This window comes from Silurus aristotelis (genome assembly GCF_946808225.1).
Source record: "Silurus aristotelis genome assembly, chromosome: 26".
In the NCBI taxonomy this organism is placed as follows: Eukaryota; Metazoa; Chordata; class Actinopteri; order Siluriformes; family Siluridae; genus Silurus; species Silurus aristotelis.
This window is the reverse complement of record NC_139599.1, coordinates 6,700,604-6,723,137: the sequence shown is the minus strand read 5'-3', so window position 1 is coordinate 6,723,137 and position 22,534 is coordinate 6,700,604. Positions and strand designations below refer to the sequence as shown.

Below are 22,534 nucleotides of genomic sequence, written 5' to 3'. Positions count from 1 at the left end.
GACAGCAACTTATCTTTTAAAAATCACATAAATCAAGTTACAAAAACAGCCTTCTTTCACCTTAGAAATATTTCTAAGCTAAGAAATATGTTATCTATATCTGATGCAGAGAAGCTTGTCCATGCGTTTATGACCTCTAGAATAGACTACTGAAATGCTTTACTAGGTGGATGTCCTGCATCATTAATAAACAAGCTTCAGGTAGTTCAGAATGCGGCAGCAAGAGTTCTCACAAGGTCAAGAAAATACGATCATATAACCCCAATCTTATCGTCCCTACATTGGCTTCCTGTTAAGTTTCGAATAGACTACAAACTACTGCTACTCACTTATAAAGCACTAAATGGTTTGGCTCCCATGTATCTCTCCAGTCTTTTAACACGCTACAATCCGTCACGCTCCCTGAGATCTCAAAACTCTGGGCTTCTAGTAGTTCCTAGAATAGCAAAGTCCACTAAAGGCGGTAGAGCATTTTCACATTTAGCTCCTAAAATCTGGAATAGTCTTCCTGACAGTGTTCGGGGTTCAGATACACTCTCCCAGTTTAAGTGTAGATTAAAAACATATCTTTTTAGCAAAGCCTACACATAACACACATCACACACATCACATCACAACCTTGTGCTCCAGAATATATGATCACATGCACATTATCAACTTGTGCTGTTAATATCATGAACAGCAGCTACGCTAATTCCTCTCCACTGCTTCTCTTTCTCTCCCCATCCCGAGGCATCCTGAGTTTTGGCCAGCTCCAGTCACGTCCCACCTCGTGAAGATTATGGACCTATGGATGATCATGGAGAAGTAAATGGCGAGTGTTTAAAGGCCCTGGCATGGAGAAGCTGATGCTGGATCTATGATGATCACAAATTGTTCTGTATTGTTGAAAGATTTATGATCAAACTCTTGATGTCACCCATATGAGGATGGGTTCCCCTTTGAGTCTGGTTCCTCTCAAGGTTTCTTCCTCATATCATCTAAGGGAGTTTTTACTTGCCACTGGCTTGCTCATCAGGGACAAACACACACCATTCACCTTCACTGTTGTTTTCTGTAAAGCTGCTTTGAGACAATGTCTGTTGTGAAAAGCGCTATACAAATAAACTTGACTTGACTTGACTTGACTTCTAATGAAACGGCTGTTTTCCATCAAATGCTAATTTAAAAAAAAAAAATTAAGAATGTGTATATTTATAGGGTATGGTTGTGTTTTGATTGTATTAATCACTGTAGATTTATTTAATTAGTAAACCTGCATGTGTATGCAAATACTATACTGGCATCACATTGTTATTTTCACGTGTTGTCTAAAATGATCGGCTGACTCATTAATGCATTACAGCAACATCCTACACTGAAGGGAGGAATAAGGAACACGAGATCCATGCATTCAATTCACCAGGTCAGACTCAGGGAAGGAAGCTTCAGTTTCCATCAAAGTGTACACACTTGAGAAACTGCTGCCTTCCTGAGCAGATGATCGTGGCTGAGGGCCAATATAATTGGAAAGCTTACTCAGAAGCATGTTATTATAACAAAGAAGAAGCTAATATCCTGGGACAACACACAAATATTTGGACTTGAAGTATATGTCTACACCTACATTACACCTTGGATTCATTCTTATGTTCTGTAAATCTGCTTTATAGACAATGTCTATTGTTAAAAGTGCTGTAGAAATTCAGTAAAACTGAATTGAATTTATTTAACAAATGACACTGGAAATTTCATGGCACACACTTTGCATGTGTGGTGGGGAGAAGTGTGGCAGTTTTGTTAAGAGAGAAGTGGCTAGTTGGAGAACACATTTCTAGCTGTTAATACGTGAGTCCGTATTAAACATAACCGTAAATTTATTTTGTAAAATCTAAACAATTTATTTGTTGCTACATGCTTTGGTATACGAAGATTTAAACACAAAAAATGTGAAAACTGCCACTCCTGGGAAGGTTCTCCACTGTTCCATGTTTTTGCCATGTGTAATGTAATAATGGCTCTCACTGAGGTTCTGTGTAATTCTGTGTATGTTAAAATATTAATAGTAAGATATTATCTGAAAAGCTTGTATTTTACTATGAAAGTTACTCAAATATATTTTATATAAATTTTATATACTTAATTGTCATGTCTAACCTGGTTAACTGTTCCTTTTTAAAAGCACAAGTGCTCTACCATTACACAAGGATTCACAATAATTGTGGTATAAATGTGTGAAGTGCATGGATTGAGAGACATGAACATCGGCTGCGAGACAGAAATACCCTAGGTTTAGTGTTGTCCTACATAATCCAGGTTAACCTTGAACTTCAGCATTAATTGTTTATTTTTTTCTACACTGTTCAATCCATTTAAACTTCTGAAACTTAATATATGACCTCCTTTTCTTTATTAACTGTACTACAGATAATGGAGCAGATGGACTTATCAATTTTTTGGCCCCAATAAATACAGACAACCCTTCACCTCCCCTAGACAATAGAGATATCGCCTTAAATAGCACATGTATGGTGAATGGCCTTGTGTGTCTCCCTCGTTCAGCCCCAGAGACTGGCAGCATCCTGTTATGCTTGTGGTGTTGTTTGTGGACTCGGGATTCCTTAAGCGGTATCCAGGTTTACAGTCCTTGCCAGATTTGGACCATCTTTTCTTCAACAAATGCTATAATGGTACAAAGTCAGCTTCTGATCTCTGTTTGCTTTCCGCTGCATTCTGACTTATTTATACCAAGTTTAACTCGGTCATAGGAGACATTATCTGTGTTTCAAGTCACCTTCTGCGTATCAGCAGTGTGTGCGCTTGTGTGTACCAGTGTGGTGCTGACAGCGATTACTTTGAAGAGGTGATGCATTTGATACGAGCCGGGTGGGAAATAGTGTGAATTGTTTCGGAGTGCTGACCTAGCTATGACGCTCCCGGTGCTTCAGCTTACTTCCATTACTGACCCCTGCTGGTATTCCATCTTCTTTTCTCCCCAGAAATGGCACAAGAACATGTGCTTTCTTTCCAAGGCTTCTTTTTGATGGTTTTCCTTACTTGGTTTTCATACTGCTGGTGACTCACTTGCTCTTTTTTCACACATTCCCAAATACCCTGCTCTTATCTCAGGTCACAATATGGCTATGAAACAATGTTTTCCGTATAATTATGGAATGTGCACTAGATTCTTTTCTGTCTGAAGTTTAGATTCATCTCCCTGTGGAGCGGGGAACTAAACCAGGCCTCTTTAAAGCCAGTCTGGGCCGATTTCAGATATGAAACTAAACACAGAGTCTGATCCAAATAATTTAACCTAAATGTGTGTATTTAAGTCATAATCAAGATCAAGACAATGTTTCATGAATCGCTGAACTTCTGTGAAAACGGGCTGAAGTGCAGAAAAAAATCCCAAGACTTTTAAAACCTTAATGGAAAAAAAACTTTCAGAACATTAAATGATGACAAGTCAGAATAAACAAAGAGAAAGAACTAATTAGAACCAAGAAACAAAAATCAAAAAAGGTTTCTCTTGCAGCCCATAATTGTGGATGCTGCTTTGGAGAGAAAGAATTACAGGAAAAGAAAAACAGCTAATGCACATAATAAAATACGTAGCCTTTTTTTGCTACGTAATATTTGCCAGGTTAGTTCATACTGATACAACAGTATCTCTTCCTCATGCACTCGTTCTTGTGACATTTTTTAAAATAGTTTTTTAATTTCCTGTATGTGCATTATTTGAGGTGTTGGTAGTAAAAGAGCAGAATTGGCAGCAGCTGTTTTAGTAGTGGAAGGAAGACAAGGAGGAAGAGAAGCAGGATAGGAGCAGCTGTAGTAGTACTATGAGGAGAAGAAAGAGGGAAGGAGGAGAAGGAGCAGTAGCAGCTGTAGTAGTAGTATTAGTGGTAGGAGGAAGAGGAATAAGAAGAGGAGCTGTAATGTTAGTAGTATTAGGATGCGAAGAAGTTGCACAGAGAAAAGCAGCAACAGTAGCAGCTGTGGTAGAACCAGGAGGAGGAGGAAGAGGAATATTTGTAAAAGTATTTGTAGGAGCATTTGCAGTAGTAATATTAGTAGCAATACTAGTAGTAGATGGTATAACATTAATAGTTTACTGGACACTGTTAGTAGTTATGATTTGCTACAGTAATCTTCTCTGCTATTGCTTCGACTATTAGCTCATTCGCCACAGTTTAATGTCATAACAGACATTTACAGACAAGTTGAGTTTCGGGTTCCAGGTTATTTCACTTCACTGGTTAGAGGCCAATCCCCTGAACTCTGCATACAATACATTCTTGTAATAATACACCAACTGTATTCGTATCAACAGACACATTTTGATGCGCCATAAAAGTAGAGATAATAGAAGTCTGTAGTCCATTTATTAAGTTGACCTTCTTAGAGCTGCCATAAACCACCCACACCACTTCTTTTATTGTGGATAAAGCCCCAGAGATAGACTTTTAGACAGTCTTTAAACTGTTAGGCTTCGGCACAGATTTTGGGACTCACAGCTGAAAATGCCCTACCTAACTTTAAATGTGAACCGTTCCTGATAAAAATGTGCTACATACACAGTTACAATTTTTATTTTTTTTTAAAGACACTTTGAGCTTTACTGTCCATTATTCAAAGTTGATATTACTTAAAAAAAAAAAAATTCCTGAATTGAATTTATATATATTTTTTATATATAATATTAAGAGAACAATGGGATACCCTGACGACTAAGAGGTTACGAGGAAATCCTTAAGATAATGACCTAGGCCTTTTACACGTCTCCCCTACATCTGTTATCTGAATTTTATGTGTTGAAAATGTGATAATGCTACAATCCTAGAGAAAAAGGGGAAAGGGAAAAAAGGTGTCATATTTATCACCTGCTTTTGCTGCTCTCCAACCACAAAAATACTTTAGAGACCTGCATAACTTCTGCTTGAGGAGGGGGGGTAGATAAAAATGTTCCCTGGAGAGACTGTGACCTGCTTCTTATAAGGTAATCCCAAAGTGGAAGAAGGTTCTAGATGCTTCAGAAAGGGATCTGGAAAAGGTCAGAGCCTTTGGAGCCATAAAAAGACAAGTGCAGTGCAGAGTGCCTCAGGAGGATATTGTGTTGCACAGAATGGGTGAATGAGTCATGTGTGACACAATAGAATAGAAAATGATAAAAGAACTAACCAATAATGACATATGATCAAATTGCAACCCTGTTTTTATTAGTGCAAATAAGTAAAAAAGTTGTCTTTTCTGTTTAATGAAATTATAATATATGAAGTCCGCTCTAATCTCCCATTTCCCTGCTGTTTAGACTGGAATATAACACTTAGAATTCGTCATTTCTCCCCCAAGGCACCTGATAAAACAATGAACAAGCAGAAAAACAGATGTGATCCTTGTGAGAATATTAGTTTTGAGGAAATATGGTTAAGAAAAATAATGAACAGATTTAAGCCAAGCTTCATAATAATCAGCCATGACATTAACAATGGCTGTTAAGGTGTGGGATATAGAAGGTGATATATTGGAAGTGTTGTCCTGGTTGTTCCAAACTTTTTACATTTTCAGTTATTCAGACCATTACTGAATGCACTGTATATATGATAGATTGTCATGGACCTTTGTAATAAAATATTCTACTACAAATTGCAAAGTATTTTGTTGTATATTTTAGCATATGGCCAAATACCACCTTAATGCACAGGTCCACATTAATAGATAGTTATTTCAAAGTTGTCTTTAAAATCCTTTGTGATTGTGGCAAAAAATATACTAAAAGAACCATTTAAGTGTGGAATATATCTGATTCTGTTTCAAACTTTCAAAGCAAAATCCCAAAGTAAATCAATTAAAACAACATTGTTCTAAAAAACATATTAAAAAAAACACTGTTTTATTTAACCTTGGAAATCAGCTGCACCGTGCGACAACAATAACTGCATGAATTATGTACATCCAGAATATTGTATTTTTTATTCATTTTTTGTTGATTTTTTTTTTCATTTCACAGCACGACATTTAATGTTTTTGGTATTCCTACACATAAACAATCCATTCAATGTTAATGTATAATTTATAAAAGGCCGTGCAATTTGAATAAACAAAAAATAACATCTAAAGGATCTGGATATGCTTCTGTAAAAAATATATTAATGCATAAAAGGCAATTCTATAGTTAATTATTGAATTAGAATCTTTATATCATTTGCAATCACTTTTAGATTTATCTCCCTAGCAATCAGCATCATATATAATCAACATTATATATTATATATATTATATAAACTTCATCCAAAACGCTCAGACATTAGTACAAACAACATCACCAATTAGAACAGTGCTCTACATATTTACAAACACCAAAATAAATACATCAAATGTGTACAAATAACACAATAGAGGTTTTTTCTTGATGTGCCTCTTTTCTTATTCCTGCTTTGTTCATCTGTGTTCTTCTATGCAAAATCCTGCAGTTAAATCTTTTTTAAAAAGATTCACAGTCAGATCTTCTGAGACTTACAGAAAACTGAACTTTAACATAAATACTGCTCATGTGATACTTTCATGTAGTCATGTGAGGAAAAAAACTAATATATAAGCCACTTCATTCTATTAGAGAGATTAGTGCAGTGTGTATTAATAGGTGATGAGATCAGTAATGTGGATAAATGTGTACAGATTCAGAAAGTTGGTGCTTGAATCAGATCAGTGCTAAACAGTTATCTTTACCTGGCACAGTGGGTGATGCTCAAAACATTACACAGTAATACTCAAAACATTTCTACCTGTTAGGAGTCACGAAAGAATGATCTCAATTTATGTTGATGCTTCTAAAAAGTAAAAAAAAAAAAAAAAAAAAAAAGACAATAAACTAATAAGCATGGTTACACATGTTGTAATTTGTATTATTATAAAAAAAAAAAAAATCCAGTCTCTTTCCATATAATCTTTATAAGTTACACACCAGCTTTTTTTGCTGTAAGATTTCCACCGCTTTAGGTTCTTTTTAGCTGACCTGCTGAAAATAAGAAACTAACACCATCTATAAAAATTTAACACCAACTGTGACATTTTTGACAAACATTTTTGATATATAAATATATATTTATATATTAGGGCTGTCAAAATTAAAAAAATTCAAATCAGTGTGCATTTTTGTTTGACCATTTTTATTATAAATATAAAAATAAATATAAAAGCGGCGAAATTAAAACCTTCAACGCAACACATTTATTTATGACGTCCTTTCATTACTCAGATATGAAAAAAAATTTACTTCTCCAAAATTGTATTTTTTTAATCACTAAACATTTGTTTTACTGATGTGCCAAGTTTTAAATTCAGCACTGAAATCAGCAATGATGCACACATCCGGCAATTAAAACCGTCCGTGTGGAAACAGAGAAAAAGTTATTTTTGGTGTCCTGATGATTTACGTAGATTAAAACACCATAATTACTTCAAAGTTTGGTTTTACTAATAATAAACATACATTTGCATAAAGCATCCATATTTGTCCATGCCAATGTTGAACTTGTATGAATTTTAGAAAACAAATAGAAATGTGTAATTAAGTTGCGATTAATCACGAGTTAACCATCATGCAAATAATTGTGATTAAATATTAGAATCAGTTGACGGCCCTAATATATATATATATATATATATATATATATATATATATATATATATATATATATATATATATATATATATATATATATATATATAAAAAGCCACTGATTATTTGTTAGGACTGGACTGAATCAATATCAATTTATTTGCTAAAAACATTAGAAAAACATTAGATCATTAGATTTGAATTAGGGTCTGTGATGGTGTTAGTAAATGTGAGTTGAGGTTGTACTTGTAATATTTCAAAGTGTTTGTAGGTTTATTATGTAACTATTATCCAACAAGACTGGTAGCCAACTAGCGTGCTATAAAAGTTAAATATATTTGCTGACTACATAATCTGAGGTTACTGAGCTGATTTAGTTACAACACATAGAGGTTTTATAAAAAAACAGTTGAGTCCAGAGTTTCTCTGCTAGCTGGTGCAGTGTCTATAAGAAAGCAAATGTCTTGTGTTTTAGATTCTACAGTTTAGGAGGGTTTGCTGTCGTTCACCATCCTGAAAATACTAAAATATGATATGCTAAAGAAACCACGCTTCACATAAAACATCTTTTAAGACTGTAAGTGCCACCACAAGATTTGTTTTTGTCAGAATACTAATTAAACCTTGCATTTCTACGTTCACGAACAAAGGCAGGTGGAAGTCTTGCACAAAAAAAAATAATGAACATGCAGTTTAAAATAAGCAACAGTGCACTTTAAATTATCACGCTTGTCTATTTATAGCATGCCTACATGACTGTAGCAGCTTTCACCTTCACTGCTATAATGTAATTTCAGAAGAGAGGGGACGAGCAGATTGAGCTCAGATTTGACCTGTGAGCTGTATTCCTGTTGCTTGGTTTAGAAATAAAACTAACTAACTAGAACATCTTGCTAAAATGTTCATTTTTCTTTTGCGTGTGTGCATCTGTGTGTATATGTGTGTGATTGTGTGTGTGTGTATGTGTGTGTGTTTGTGTGAACAAATCTTACCTGTAAATAAATATAATGATAAATATAAATTACACTATGTTAATAAATATAATTACACTATGCTGACAGACAAATGGCCATGCTGACTGCTCGTGCATGTATGTGTGGGTTGTATGTGTTTGTATGTGCATGACGTTCTAGTTTGGCTGTGCCTCCGTCAGATAAAGGTCAGGCATTCATAACCTCTCTGTCACTCTCTAGAGTACTTAGCAGGTTTCTATTGATAGCAATGAACACAGTTCTGTTTTCGAGATAAGCTATCCACAGTACCGGTAGATTGTGATGTGCACACACAGACATTGGTCTGTTAATCCATTTGGCTTTTAAATCTGTGCATGGTGCTGCTGGACTGGGGCTCGGTTCGTCCTCTAGTAAAGCCGGGAAAGGCCCAGAGCTGAACATGCACATGCCAGGAGGACAGTGTAGCTGAGCAGAATGACAGTGCAGCCGGAGCGGTACACTGCATAGCCATGGTTTGGCTGCACTGGTCTGAAGGTTTTGATCATGGGCTTACCATCCTTGAACTTCAGGGACGTGAATGCAACGAGCTGTGCAGTGAGAAAATACATACATGGCATGTTAAAATCACTATGAAGTTGGATATTTCATTACTGTTAGTGAAAGGAAGGTAATGGCACAATTGCTTAGAGGTATGCAAGATCATGGTTGGTGACCCCCCCTCAAGTGGTGCCCCTATGCACTGCATATACTGCATAACCTTTTTTTCAGCTCTAACTAGTGTGTACTTTAATTCTAAGCGTCCCACCTGCTCATTGCTCAGCGGAATGGGGTGTTCAAACACAGTCCATACCACCCCCTCGGTGCAGTTTGGGGTGGTCAGAGAGCCTTCATAACGATAATAATTGGTCATGTTCTCCTCACTGGGTAGGAGATTGCTCAGGGAGAGACCACTGAGCGTTGTGGTTGCGTCTAGGATGAGAAAAAGTGTCAGCTCTTATATTTATATAAAAATACAAGATTTTTCTGAATTATGTGCTATTCTGAAGTGAAGAAAAAAAGTAAATGCACCCCCACCTTACTGTGATTAGAATTACTCAGTCATGTAGTTTACTCAGCATATAATAAATTACTACTTTCAATTTTTAATAGTAATAATAAACACAGTTCACTGTTCTGTAAAAAGAAATTAATAAACTAGTGATAAGAAATGCTAGATGGGCAGTTCTTTCTAGCAAAACAAAGGCATTCATAGAAACGTTTTTGTCCCTCTTTTTTTGCTCAAATGTGACAAGCTAGAGTCCAGACAAACCATTTTTAGCACATCAGGAATTAATGTAGCAAATTCTCTTTATTAACAGCATTGCAGCAATGTATAAATAGCCTTTAATAATGATCAACTAAAAATTACTTTTTAAAATCTAAAATTAAATGTAAAATTAAGTCTTGACAACTTATTTTAGTCGTTTAAATATCCTGATTTGCATTATTACCAATAAACATCGCAAACAAATTAAGAATATATGCATATTATAATTTTCTTGATTGATATTTGATATTATATAATAGACACTTATTCTGAATGCCATTTCTAAATGTAATGTTTATTATATATGTTTGTATTTAGTATAGACGGTTTATGACTACATAGCAGAGATATATGATATAATACTTCATTGTATAATTTGTACAATATTATATATGCATACTCACACTGACATGCATAAATTCCCAGAATATATATAAGTATACATTACTCACCAGTACTTTCCAATTTTGTCAAGGCTTCTATGAGTTTGCCATATTTGCTGTTCGCACTATTTGATTTCTGTAAGAGAAAAATATATACTGTACAGTATATATTTTCACAAGGCTGCACAATTAAATAAAAAATTGTACAATGATAGACACATAATTGTGAAATACTTTATATTTACCAAAAAGGCAAAATATAAAAAAATTAAAATAAAAAAATAAAAAATCCAAATCAGTTTCAGTACTACCGTATTTTTCGGATTATAAGCCGCTACTTTTTTCCCAGGTTTTGAACCCCGCAGCTTAAACAACGAAGCGGCTAATTTATGGATTTTTCCTGGGTTTTTCCCGGTTTCACAAGCTTAACCCCTATAACATTAGACCAATAAAACTTCCGAACGGAAACGAAAAAACGCACCTCACCTGTGTTCTGAGCTGCACGGCATCGGGAGAAAAAACTTCCAGCGGGTGATTTATAAACGCACGACAATGCCAAAAGATAAACTCCCGAGAGAAATAGTTGTAAAAGGAAGGAGGAAGACAGTGAACAATGACTTTCTTGGTAGGCTACTGTTTAGATACAAGCCGTTGTAACGCGTTGAGTCTGGGTGAAGGGAGAGCTCGCTAACGGCAGTTGCAACAGAAATCATATAAGCACAGACAGCTTTCCAAAACTTGTGCTTTTTTTTTTTTTTTCTTGGCAACAGCATTACGGGTTAGTCAAAGAAACTTGTGAGCATCAGAAAATAATAAACACATAATCCTCAGTCTTACACACACGCAGTAATACCGGAAGAATGTGTAAAGTACATTAGTGTAGACACTGCGGCTTATAGACAGGTGCGGCTTATTTATGTTAAAAATAAAAATATTTGTAAAATTCAGTGGGTGCGGTTTATATATGGGTGCGCGTTATATAAATTACGGTATATGTTTCCCAGATGACTTGATGAAAATAATGTCTGCAACACATCAACTTCAAGCAACTTAACAAATAAAATATGTTCCCTTTCAGGAAGTCGAGCTGCATCAACAACGCTTTCGAAGCGCTTTCGCATTGACCACACTCTAAATCACATGTGCAATCTGTCCAACAAAACGGCACGGCCAGGAAGCTAGAAAAACTCATGTTTGTTCAGGAAGCGCTCTGTGTGTGTCTGTTCTATGAAAGATAAGGTGCGGTAAACTTTTTTAAAGGTGGACAGCAAACAATGCTTCCGGCTGTGGATCAACTGCGAGCCCGATGACTTTAGTCAAAACCCAGAACTGACTGCTTTATGACGGGGGGAGATATGCACAGTTTGTGTGTCACTTGCATTGGGAGCGGAGCATGCTCAGTCATCTCTCGAGGGAGCCCTCTGCTCTTATTGCTGCCACATGCCCATGCGGACGCCCCGCTCTCCTCGTGGTTCTGGGTTCTGACTGAGGCCATCAGGCATGCAGTTGATCCAGTGCTCTCTCCCACGGCCTTTTGGTGGTTTCTTCCCCCTGTGAAGAGAGCGCCGCGCTCCACCTCTCTTCCTCCGAGGAGTGGAAGGGGATGGATGTTGGTAAATCTGCTGACACCCCTTCTCAGTCAGTCCTTTTCAGGGGGCCCCTGGAGGTAGTTACTCCTGCTGTCCCCAAGCTAGATATTGCTTGGCCAGATGAGTGTGCCATGCACACCATGGCAGTGCTGCAGTCTTATCAGGCTAACTTGCTATGGGAGCTGGGCATGCACATCAGTACATTGTTTGTTAACCCTGCCACATGTGGTGTTCCAGGGCACAGAGATCTCCAGCGAGTGCCTCCCTCAATTTCCACCCGGAAACATTTTGGATTGGGGGACTCGTTGCCTCTCAGATGGCCCATAGGGCAGGCACAGGGCACCTCTCTAGCGGCGCTAGGCGTACCAGAGAGGAGTCTTGAGAGACTGGTCCCCTCTCAAGGAATTATCTGGCAGCCTGAAAACACCTGCAGGACATATCTCAATGGGTCCTGCGCACTGTAAAAAGAGGTTACTTGATTCAGGCTGAGTCTCATCCTCCCTTGTTCAACGGGGCATGTCCCACTCTGGTGGGGACCCAAGAAGGCTCTGGTCATGGAACACTCTCTTAGGGATGAAGGCAATCGAGGTGGTCCCATCAACCAAGAAGGATGGGGGGCTAAGTCCCATCAGCCCTCAAACAGTTCTTTATTAAGTGGTCAAAATAATTTATTAAACATTTATTATCAAAATAACCCTAAAACAGATTGAGTCCAAAATCAGGTTTGAGGACTGGTTTGTCATGAAATTATCTATCATTTCCTTTCAGGGCCGAAGCTTACCAAAATTGGGTCACTCTCACCTTCACAAAGTGAAGACTCTGAACTATATTGACGACTGGTTGATATTAGCTCGTTCAGAGCACCTGGCGACCTGGCATCGAGATGTCATTCAGGAATTGGTGTTAAGACTGAACGCCAAGGGAAGTGTACTTTCGCTGGTAAAGAGTACCACCTATCTTGGCGTAGTGTGGGATTTAACCATTATGTGGGCGCAGCTGCACGAGTCAAGTCTATCCTAATTGCCGTTGATAGAGTGAGATAAGGCTATCTACTCACTGTGAAGCAGTTTCAAAGACTGCTGGGTCTGATGGCAGCTGCATCCAATGTGATGCCCTTTGGCCTGCTACACATGTGACCCCTACAGTGGTGGCTCAGGGACAGAGGGTTCTCTCAAAAGGGCAACCCAATCCACACAATCAAGGTCACGTGGCAAGCCTTACAGGCCTTAGACATGTGGCGAGATCCTGGGTTCCTGTTACAGAGCTCCGTGTTGGGGACTTCGTGCCGTCGCGCAATGTTAACAACAGACGCCTCCCGCAAGGGTTGGTCTATAGAAAGGACCCAATCTCTTGTGGCACTTTTACAGCCTGAAGATGCTGGCCATGCCTCTAGAGTTGAACCATTTCTTCTCAGACCTAAGGGACCATCGTGTGCTGGTCCATATGGACAACACATCGGTGGTCTCTTACATCAAGATTTTACATAACTTTTTTTTTTTTTTTTTTTTTTTTTTTTACATGTTTTTTCCCCTGTAGCGCTGCTCCGCCGGGATGGAGTCTGTCTCCTCCTGGTAGGCCCATGCCATGGTTTGCTGACACCTTCTTAAACACTCTCTCTGGGAACTTCTCTCTCAGGCAGGGGAGGCTTTGCTTGACCTCTGCACCGAGCTGTGGAGGCTGTGGCTGTGACCCCTAAGGGGGCACAGCTCTTAGCTACTGGTATTTCGGCTGACACTGTAGAGACCATTCTCCAATCCAGAGCTCCCTCCATGAGGAGGTCGTATGCCGCAAAGTGGCGCCTGTTCAATACATGGTGTGTAGGTCACCACCTAGAACCAGGTAATTGCCCAATGACAAGTGTGGACATGTGGAAGCATTCCCAAAGCGTTGTTGATGAACCGCCTTGTTCCCTCAGGGAACCAGGGTTACATACGTAACCTATAAATGTTTTTCTTGGTTTGTTAAACAATGTTACCTCATAAAAGAATCCGAGCACTGCCACTCCATGTTTGACCATTAGAGCATTTTTTAAAGAGTCAAACTCTTCTTTCATGTGAACTATATGAATCTAATGAGAGAGAGAGAGAGAGCGAGAGAGAGAGAGAGAGAGAGAGAGAGAGAAAAATGAGAGCATTATGGTTTTTTAATGATTTAGTAATTTTATGTACATATGTTTTTTTTTTAATAAATTATACATCATACAAAATTTATATGTAGATATTAAGTATTATGTGTGTATTAAATTTATACATACCAACATGTAAGCAAACTGTGTATTCAAACTTTTTCTTTAAAATCCTATTTTCATGGTCATCTACGTATTTTTTTTTTTTTACCACACAACAGGTGACGTCTTTTTTTTTTTTTTACTGAAATAACACTCACTGCTTGTTACAATGATAGGAATCATAGGACTTCTGGTATTTATGTTAACACCCCTTGTATACACGTAAGCTATGTAAAAATTACAAAAACGTGTAAACTGTGCTTTTTAACACAATGCATTTGAAGTGTATTTTTTATGCCTCTTAATTAGTGTGCATATAAGAGGATTTTACCTCCATGGGGTACTGCTCTCCATCGATAGTGTGTTCAGACCCAGCACTTCCATTTTCTCCCCAGTGGAAGTGAAACTGCACAGCTTTGTAGGTGCTTTCGAGATTTCCACCCCTCACAGTGAGTGATTGTGGCACAGTTGCAGTCACTAAAGAAGAAAAGGGTAAAACTGAAACAGCATCCGTCTCTGATCACTGTCTCTTAGTTCTTTCATTCAGAGATCCAATGCAGCTAATGTGGATGGTGTTGAATAATGTTACTAAAGCTTTTTTGGGAATTGAATTATGCATCAGCCGCAGTCATCAGTTAAGTTAAAGGACAAATCGACCTCAGTGTGCTACAGCTAGACAGCCCATAAAGCCTGCTGTGTGCTGTGACCTGCATATTGAATGCTATGGCATTTTATTCACATATCAGAGGAAATAACTTTGGAAAAACCGTAATATGTCTTTCAAAGTTTGCAGATTCAAGTCAGGGTTTTTTAATTGTACCTCCTGAAGTATTAGTTTTACTGCAATTACTAAATAATGTATAGCTGTTCCTAAATAACCTGTTTTAACAGGTAAAAATTTAATTTAATGATTTAATAGCTGTAAACTACTGTGTGCTTCATTCATTGAGATTTCTGTAAGGGCTTTTGTCTATCGGGAGCATTCCTCTGCACAACAACCTCACAGATGCATCCCTGTGTCTCAGCAATGTGCAACAAAATGTGTTACAAACGAGGCTAATCAAGATGATCTGAGTCCTCGTTTCAGTCATCAAATGAAACCTAACTGGTCTTGAGGATTTGAGAGAAAGTAGAGAAAATAAGCACCATGTTATTCTCACTAATCTGAAAGCCATGGGGCATCAGCAAAAGGTGTTTTTATTCCTGGGTTGATTGTGTGAAGAAGATGTGAGGGGGTAGGAGAGCGGTCAGGAAGAAGAGCTTAACACATACCACAGCAGCAAGCCTCAACTCGGTGTCACTTTGCACATGGTTTGACCTTTTTTCTGGACAGCTGCCAGCCTATCTTTTTAGCAGATGCACAGTTTATTTATAAGGGTGCTTTCTGATGCATTGCTGTATATTCAACCCATATTAATTCTGTATATACTGTATCATGCATACATTCATACATGTACATGTCCATATCATGTTATTTGAGGATATCTTCTGACATGTCTATCCACAATCTTTTCACAGTTATACATTATATTACTATATATACCATATATTGTTACCTACTGCAGCTCCTGTACATTATTCACTCCCACATGCTCTGTACATGTACCTTGCACAATGACAATAAAGTTGAATCTAATCCAATCTTATCTCATCTAATCTAATCAAGCCTTTAAACAGAACACGCCATAACTCATGAGAACACTTTTTTAATAAACCCGACGAGGCTGTTTTAAATCTGCCCATTTTAAATCCTCCATTTATTATGAACTAACTCAGAGCTTTGGAGTAAACTGTAGATCTTACATAATCTTTTTCCAACCAACATGGCCCTTCAAATCAAAACACCCCCCTACAAGTCTGTTTAAAGTGAACAGCACATGGTGAAGTTATTAAGGACAACCAAGAGGGCCTGATAAGCCTGATGAGGACAACCTTCTACAACATCTAATACACTTTGTGTTTTCCAAACAGATGTACAAGGAATATCAAAAATAGCTTTCCTCTTGCAAATATGTCAATAGAAAAATTAAGAATATTAGAATTTTATGTCCAATGCATCACATCATTAAAAACTTTCTTTCGGCTTCTCCCGTTAGGGGTCGCCACAGCGGATCATCCCCATGTTTGATTTGGCATGTTTTTACGCTGGATGCCCTTCCTAACGCAACCCTCCCCATTTATCTGGGCTTGGGACCGGCACTGAGAGTGGCTGGGGTTGGTTCCCTGACCGGGGATCGAACCTGGGCCACAGCAGTGAGAGCGCCGCATCCTAACCACTAGACAACCAGGGACCATAAGGTCACAAAAAACAGTGTGTTAGTGTAAGACTAAAGACATGAAAAGAAAAAAAAAAAAAGGCTGATTTGACGTATGCTTAGTCTTTTATTTTTAGCTTTCCCTTTCAAAGGTATTTTTTGGGGAAAAAGACAGGTTTACCCCCACAAAGCTTATACAGTGTATAGCAGCCATCTTTGCTGTTCTGTATTTCTCAGAATCCTATGCAATAATTTGCACAAATTCCAGCCATGTGCTGGACTGAAACCCTTACCAGTGTGTCCATTGTTTTTCATGGTGCTACTGAAAGCCTCTTGGTAGCCATTGAAAATGAACGGCGTGAGCTTGTCGTCCAGAATGGTTTTCCTGGTCACTATGTTAATGGGCGACTGTCTGTTTTTCTTGCAGTCTCCATTCAACTCGTGCCAGGAATCTGGTCCTGTGGACACAAAGGATATAAGATATTATCAACATTAGTGTTGTCCAAATAATAGCTTATATAAACTCAAAGTTTAGTTATGCGTAAGGTACATCATTTTACCTTTGCATTGTGAATCACAGGTCACCTGGGTCTGATAGCACCACTCAGCTGCAAAAGAAAGACACAACTCTGATTGGCACTTTGAATCGAGATGGATGATTGACGATTGTCATGGAAATAATTTGCATAAAAGTACAGTTTATAAACAACTGTTTTAGACAATCTAGTTGTTTAGATGTATAGTTGTATATTCATTCTTCTCATGGTACTAATAATATATGCTTTAGATCCATTCTTCATGCACATATTATACACATTATACTGTATACTGAATAATAAAATATTTTTTGTTAACATCAGTCTTTTTTTTTACTTGGATACAATAATAATAATTAAAAATATATATATATATTTTATTTGGGAACACTAAAAAGTCAACAAGAACGTAAATTATGTGGTCAAGTGAGACTTTTTTAATATTCAGCACCAGAATTATAGCTTTTTTCCCCCAGCAGGCATCAGTTATATCTATAATGTTCATGGATTTTATCTGATGGACTGTTTTAGTAGCATATGAATGCATACACAGCAATAACATGTTTCTGTCAAATTCTCAGTGTTTCATATTGCACTTATTAGCCATAAAATTAATATGCAATCTATCAGTTCATCTTGTAGCTATCCAATTTTTTAAAATATATATTTTATGAATATTTAAGATTTAAGAAGTTTCTCATGTAATGTTTATTCATGTGCCACAGAACTGGATGTTATACAAAAAAACAAACATCTCTGAAGTTTCATTCTTTATTTCGGACGTCACCTTTAGAAAAGAATTGAGGACATGCGATATATATTTGTGCAGAAATGTACTTTCTATGTAAGAGTTACAGATCTGGCTGTGTATGATATGAATATATTTAGACATGCAGTGTTCCAGTCTCAGTGTCCTGTTCACACAATTCCTCACAATCATGTGTGTTTAACTAGCTTACTTTGCTAACAGGTTCATCCTAATTTCTAATCTCTCTTGCAATGAACCCAGAACAACTAACAACAGAAAGCTCTCAAACATTTTTGTCACAAACTTCAACATACATGACAGGCAGTGCTGATAAGTAGCTAAACCCCTTTTTCTGTTTTGCTGTAACTACACTTTGCTCAGTTAGTAGCCCATGTGTCGGTCATGCTCTTCGAAGATTTATTACCCCTATATCATATAAATAGCTTTAAAATCTATGGATAACTCTTAAGCCGCTAAGCATGTGAAATATTTCAGCATAAGATGTAATAAAACAGCAACCACAACAGCTATGATGTTTTGCCTTGTTACTCTGATTACCTCATTACACAGGTGGATTGTGTGAAGCAGAGGTAGAGGTTCAATGGTTTTATAATTTTGATACAACTGACATTCCCCAATAACTAAGAAAACAAATTAGCCTTTAAATCATGTAAGCTTGGACCTAGTGTGGTAATTTGAAGAAAATAACGTTCTGTCGTCCTAATAATTACACAAAATATTATTTCGTTGATTTATATAACGTTAATTAAACAAACCTCTACTAAGAGCTCTGCAGAATTTTTGTTTTTTAAGTTAAAGCAATCCCTGCCTATGAAATTCATTTTTTTTTAATTATTGTTTAATATTTATTATAGGTTTATGTTATCTTATAAATCATCCAAAGTCTGTTCCAGACAAATGCACTGATGTGTTAATAAGCAGACATTCGGTATTGAGTTCGTGCAAAGCCCCATGATCATTTTGATCTTTTGAGTCTTTCAGAACAAAAGAGAAGGCCAACAATACAGCCGACCGCTTAGCCAAATCCCTGCTGTCTGGGTAAATAAACCAAATTCCAAAGATCTAAAAACTATGCGACGTTCTGCACGTCGACCGTTCATGCTGTCTGTGCCGCACTCTAGAAATTACTAGCATTCTTTTGGGGCACAATACAAATAGCTAGTGTTTTCCCCTGATAATAAAAAAAAATACATTAGCATCTTAATTCTAAATTGTCAGTACACCTGAACCACGAATTCAAATCCTGGTTTTGTACATGACTTCTTACTGAAAATACAATCAGTTTGGTTATTACATGTACTTTTTTTTTTTTTTTTTTTTTTTTTTTTAGAAAGATGTATGTTGTGTTCTCTTTAATCAGCTTTTCTAGTGAAGCTTTAAAAGTACATCCATGGCACCTAAATATTAAAATAAATGACCTCATTGTCAGTAAACTCTCATTACTTATAGAACCTGGTTTCCACACAGCTGTACATCTCATGTTGCAATACTGCTACACTGTACTGCACAAATATTCTTATCGTCCTACGCAGGTTTCTTCATTAGACGCTGTCATACGATTATAATTCAGATAAACTTGAACTTGAACTTCTCAACTCAACTGCAAAAACAATTGCGTATTTACAGAATATGTTCCTCCTCTGGGGACCAAACACCAATATTAATTCCTAATACATTATTAAACTACACTCTAGACAAATGTTTGTGGACCCCTGACCATGTGCATTTTGAACATCCCATTCCACATTTATTCCCCATTTGCTGGTGTAATAACCTCCACTATTCTGGTAAGATTTTGGAGTGTGCTTGTGGAGATTTGTGTTTATTCTGCCACAAGGGCTTTAGTAAAGTCAGGTCCTGATGTAGGATGAGGAGGCTTTTGGGGGAGTCAGTATTCCAATTCATCCCAAAGGTGTTTCATTGGGTTAAGAACTGTACAGCAGGCTTCTCATGATCTTCCACTCCAACCCATGTAACCGATATCTTCATGGTGCCGGCGGTGTACACACACACAGGGGCTTTCTCATGCTGGAACAGTTTTGCATCTCCTAATTCTAGTGAAGGGAAAATGCAATGCTACCACATCCAAAGGCATCTTATACAATTGTGTGCCTCCAAATATGCTGGTTGAGGAGGAATTACATTTGGTTGGAAAAGTCAGGTGTCCCTAAACTTTTAGTGGCTATGGTGAAGGTGGTCTTTGATTTCTGTAAATGGTACAGTTTGATCACTCTTTGTCTCCTTACTTCCTTGGTTACATTTTGTTTCTTGGATGACCTCACATCAGTGAACCTTCTAGAAGTCATTGCACAGCTGAATAAGCTATTTAAGACTGTAGAAAGAACAATCTTACATTCCAGTGCTCATGTTAGTTCTCACTCTCCACTCACTCTCCACTCTCCAGTATTGTTTAAAGATTTATGATTTTATCACACTCTTGATGTCACCCAAATGAGGATGGGTTCCCCCTCTTTTGAGTCTGGTTCCTCTCAAGGTTTCTTCCTCATAACATCTAAGGGAGTTTTTCCTTGCCACAGTCGCCACGGCTGTTTATCAGGGATAAATGCACACCATTCACCTTAACTGTTAAATTCTGTAAAGCTGCTTTAAGACAATGTCTGTTGTGAAAAGCTAAATAGAAATAAACTTAACAGCTGTATAGAGGTATAGGACAGGTGCTTCTGGATCATCACCACGTCACCTGTTTCTTTAACATGCCAGCTTAGAATGACTCGGATATGAGCTCAGTTACATTATGAGGACACAGACCGTCGCTGATTGCAAAAAAATAAAATAAAAAATTAATTAGATGAGCAATTAACGGGTGTGCAGACACGCCCTGGCCAACATGAAGCTCGCTTTATAGAAAGCCAAACGCTCCACAAAACTCAAATGGATTATGCGCATGTCTTAAGCAGAGATGCGAATTGCGCAATCGGTACGACGTCCTTAAAACACGCAATAGCGTTTGAAATTATTATGAATTGAGCTGATCAATAAATTGTATCAAACTGAAATGCACCACTACCTTTAGTCTTGTATAAATGAAAAAATATGGGCTTCTTGGCTTTCCACTGAGTCTGGAGAAGCGCGAGCAGTGTAGTCGCTGGATGCTGTAAGACCGTGCGTTACATATTTAAGAGATTTTTCGGTTTGAGCGTAAATCCGTTACCCGCCGTGTGTGTGTGTGTGTGTGTGTGTGTGTGTGTGTGTGTGTGTGTGTGTGTGTGTGTGTGTGTGAGGAGTTCGTCTGATTAACGGAAGATGTTTCTTGCTGGACGGTACCATGTGTCTGATCCTTTATGCGCGCTCATAAGAGCGTAATAACGCTATGAAGCGGGAACAGGTTCAAGAGTCAAGGAGAGCTTTAGAGTTAAACCTGTGTGACTGCAGTTAGATTTAATAACCTGTAATTATGGATCTTATATTTTCAGTACACAATAATCACATCAGTAAGGGGCAACAACCCGCGCTACATCTGCATGAAAATAATAATTTGTTATTATATTAATAATAATAATTTAATAAAGGTAATAATGAATTATTTGATTATTATCTTCAGCATAATACAAGGCAAAAATATATATAACAATAATAATCATCAAAATAATAATAGCACCGATGGCATCATCATCATCATCATCATCAAATATTTGTAGATCTACCTGTCCCCAGGTCATCTGACTACAATGTGAGCGGTATCCTAAAGTGCAACTTCTGCTCTTAAAAAAACCCTTTGAACACTGAATATATCGTGGATTCATGAACACACTCACCTGCACCGGTGCACACGATCCAAACCGATACGAGGAGAAGACGCGTAACGTGCGCGCGCATTGTGGACCTTCAGCAGCCGCACCGACACACAACAGGACCTGTGGGGAAAAAATTGTTCTTGTGTGTGTGTGTGTGCGTTTTTTTTTCTCTCTCTTTACTATTTGATGGCGATCAGCTTTCAGGAGCGTCGCTTTTATTTATGAGCTGTTAGCGCGTTTCCCGTGGCGCCTCCCTTTTAATAAACACGCGGGCGAAGAACATGGCTGCTGATCGATGCGCTCGTGTCACGCACGTTCCTCACATTGTGTGTGCGTGCGCTCCGTGATGGAGAGGGGTGGAATGAAGGTGAAGAATAAAAATGAAGGTGGTTTCGGCTAACGGGCCCTTACAGGTAAGTTATACCTATAGGGTCAACGGAGACGCGCGCGCGCACGACCTGTGTGGGAATGCGCACCTGCACAGCGTGACGCTTCAGTGGAGCGCGTCAAGCGATACGCGCGCACACGCACACTTTTCTCGCGCGCTCCGATTACACTGCCCAAATGTTAAAGTGCATGAAATATCTAATCATTTTCAGCTAGTCTCTGCAGCACTGCGTGTGTGTTTCTGTTTTTCTGACAGAAACTATTATTTTGTTAACCTAGAAAACTAACCAAAAACCAGAACTACACACTGAGATGTTCCACTAGTTTTCTAAGCTTCTTACTGAAAAAAACTGTGGAAATGTGGAACACCATTCTGATGCACACAGATATAAAAAAAAAAATGCTCCGCTTTCACCTGTAGCAATGCAAAAAAAAAAAAAGTGTTAGCACTGTATTCTGATTTTTGTAATAATAATATGACCTGATTGTGAAAATACACCCTATTCACTTTATAGTGCAAACAGATCTGTAGTCATGTTTAAAAGCACAGTTGAGGATATACAAAGAATGCACTACATTATTTTAGAGAGCACGCTGGAGGGAACAGAGGGAAAAACATATTTACAGACACAGAGCCGTGTACTTTAATAACCTCTGAGGGGAAAAAGCGCTGTGCATTTAAATTTCTCATGTTAAATAACATTTTTAATAATGCAAATTGAATAAGCTATAAGGAAATTAATAGACAATGCAATTTCCGCCTGTCTGAGTCTC

General features: G+C 37.8%; 1 protein-coding gene across 2 annotated transcripts; it reads right to left on the bottom strand.

Moving 5' to 3' along the window:
• Positions 1-5,933: 5,933 nt before the first annotated feature.
• Positions 5,934-21,530, bottom strand: LOC310720851 (carbonic anhydrase 4-like). Of its 2 annotated transcripts, XR_014531831.1 has the most exons (9): positions 21,395-21,530; positions 16,874-16,921; positions 16,607-16,771; positions 14,390-14,535; positions 13,807-13,899; positions 10,312-10,378; positions 9,359-9,522; positions 7,201-9,140; positions 5,934-6,989 (listed from the first exon to the last, which is right to left on the bottom strand). XR_014531831.1 is itself a non-coding variant. In XM_083531975.1 (8 exons), the coding sequence occupies exons 1-8, from the start codon at positions 21,453-21,455 to the stop codon at positions 8,961-8,963; spliced, it is 924 nt and encodes a 307-aa protein (XP_083388101.1). In that variant the 5' UTR covers positions 21,456-21,530; the 3' UTR covers positions 5,934-8,960. The 2 variants fall into 2 exon arrangements, 1 of the variants encoding a protein (XP_083388101.1); XM_083531975.1 differs by having other exon boundaries at positions 5,934-9,140.
• Between the last annotated feature and the right edge of the window lie 1,004 nt (positions 21,531-22,534).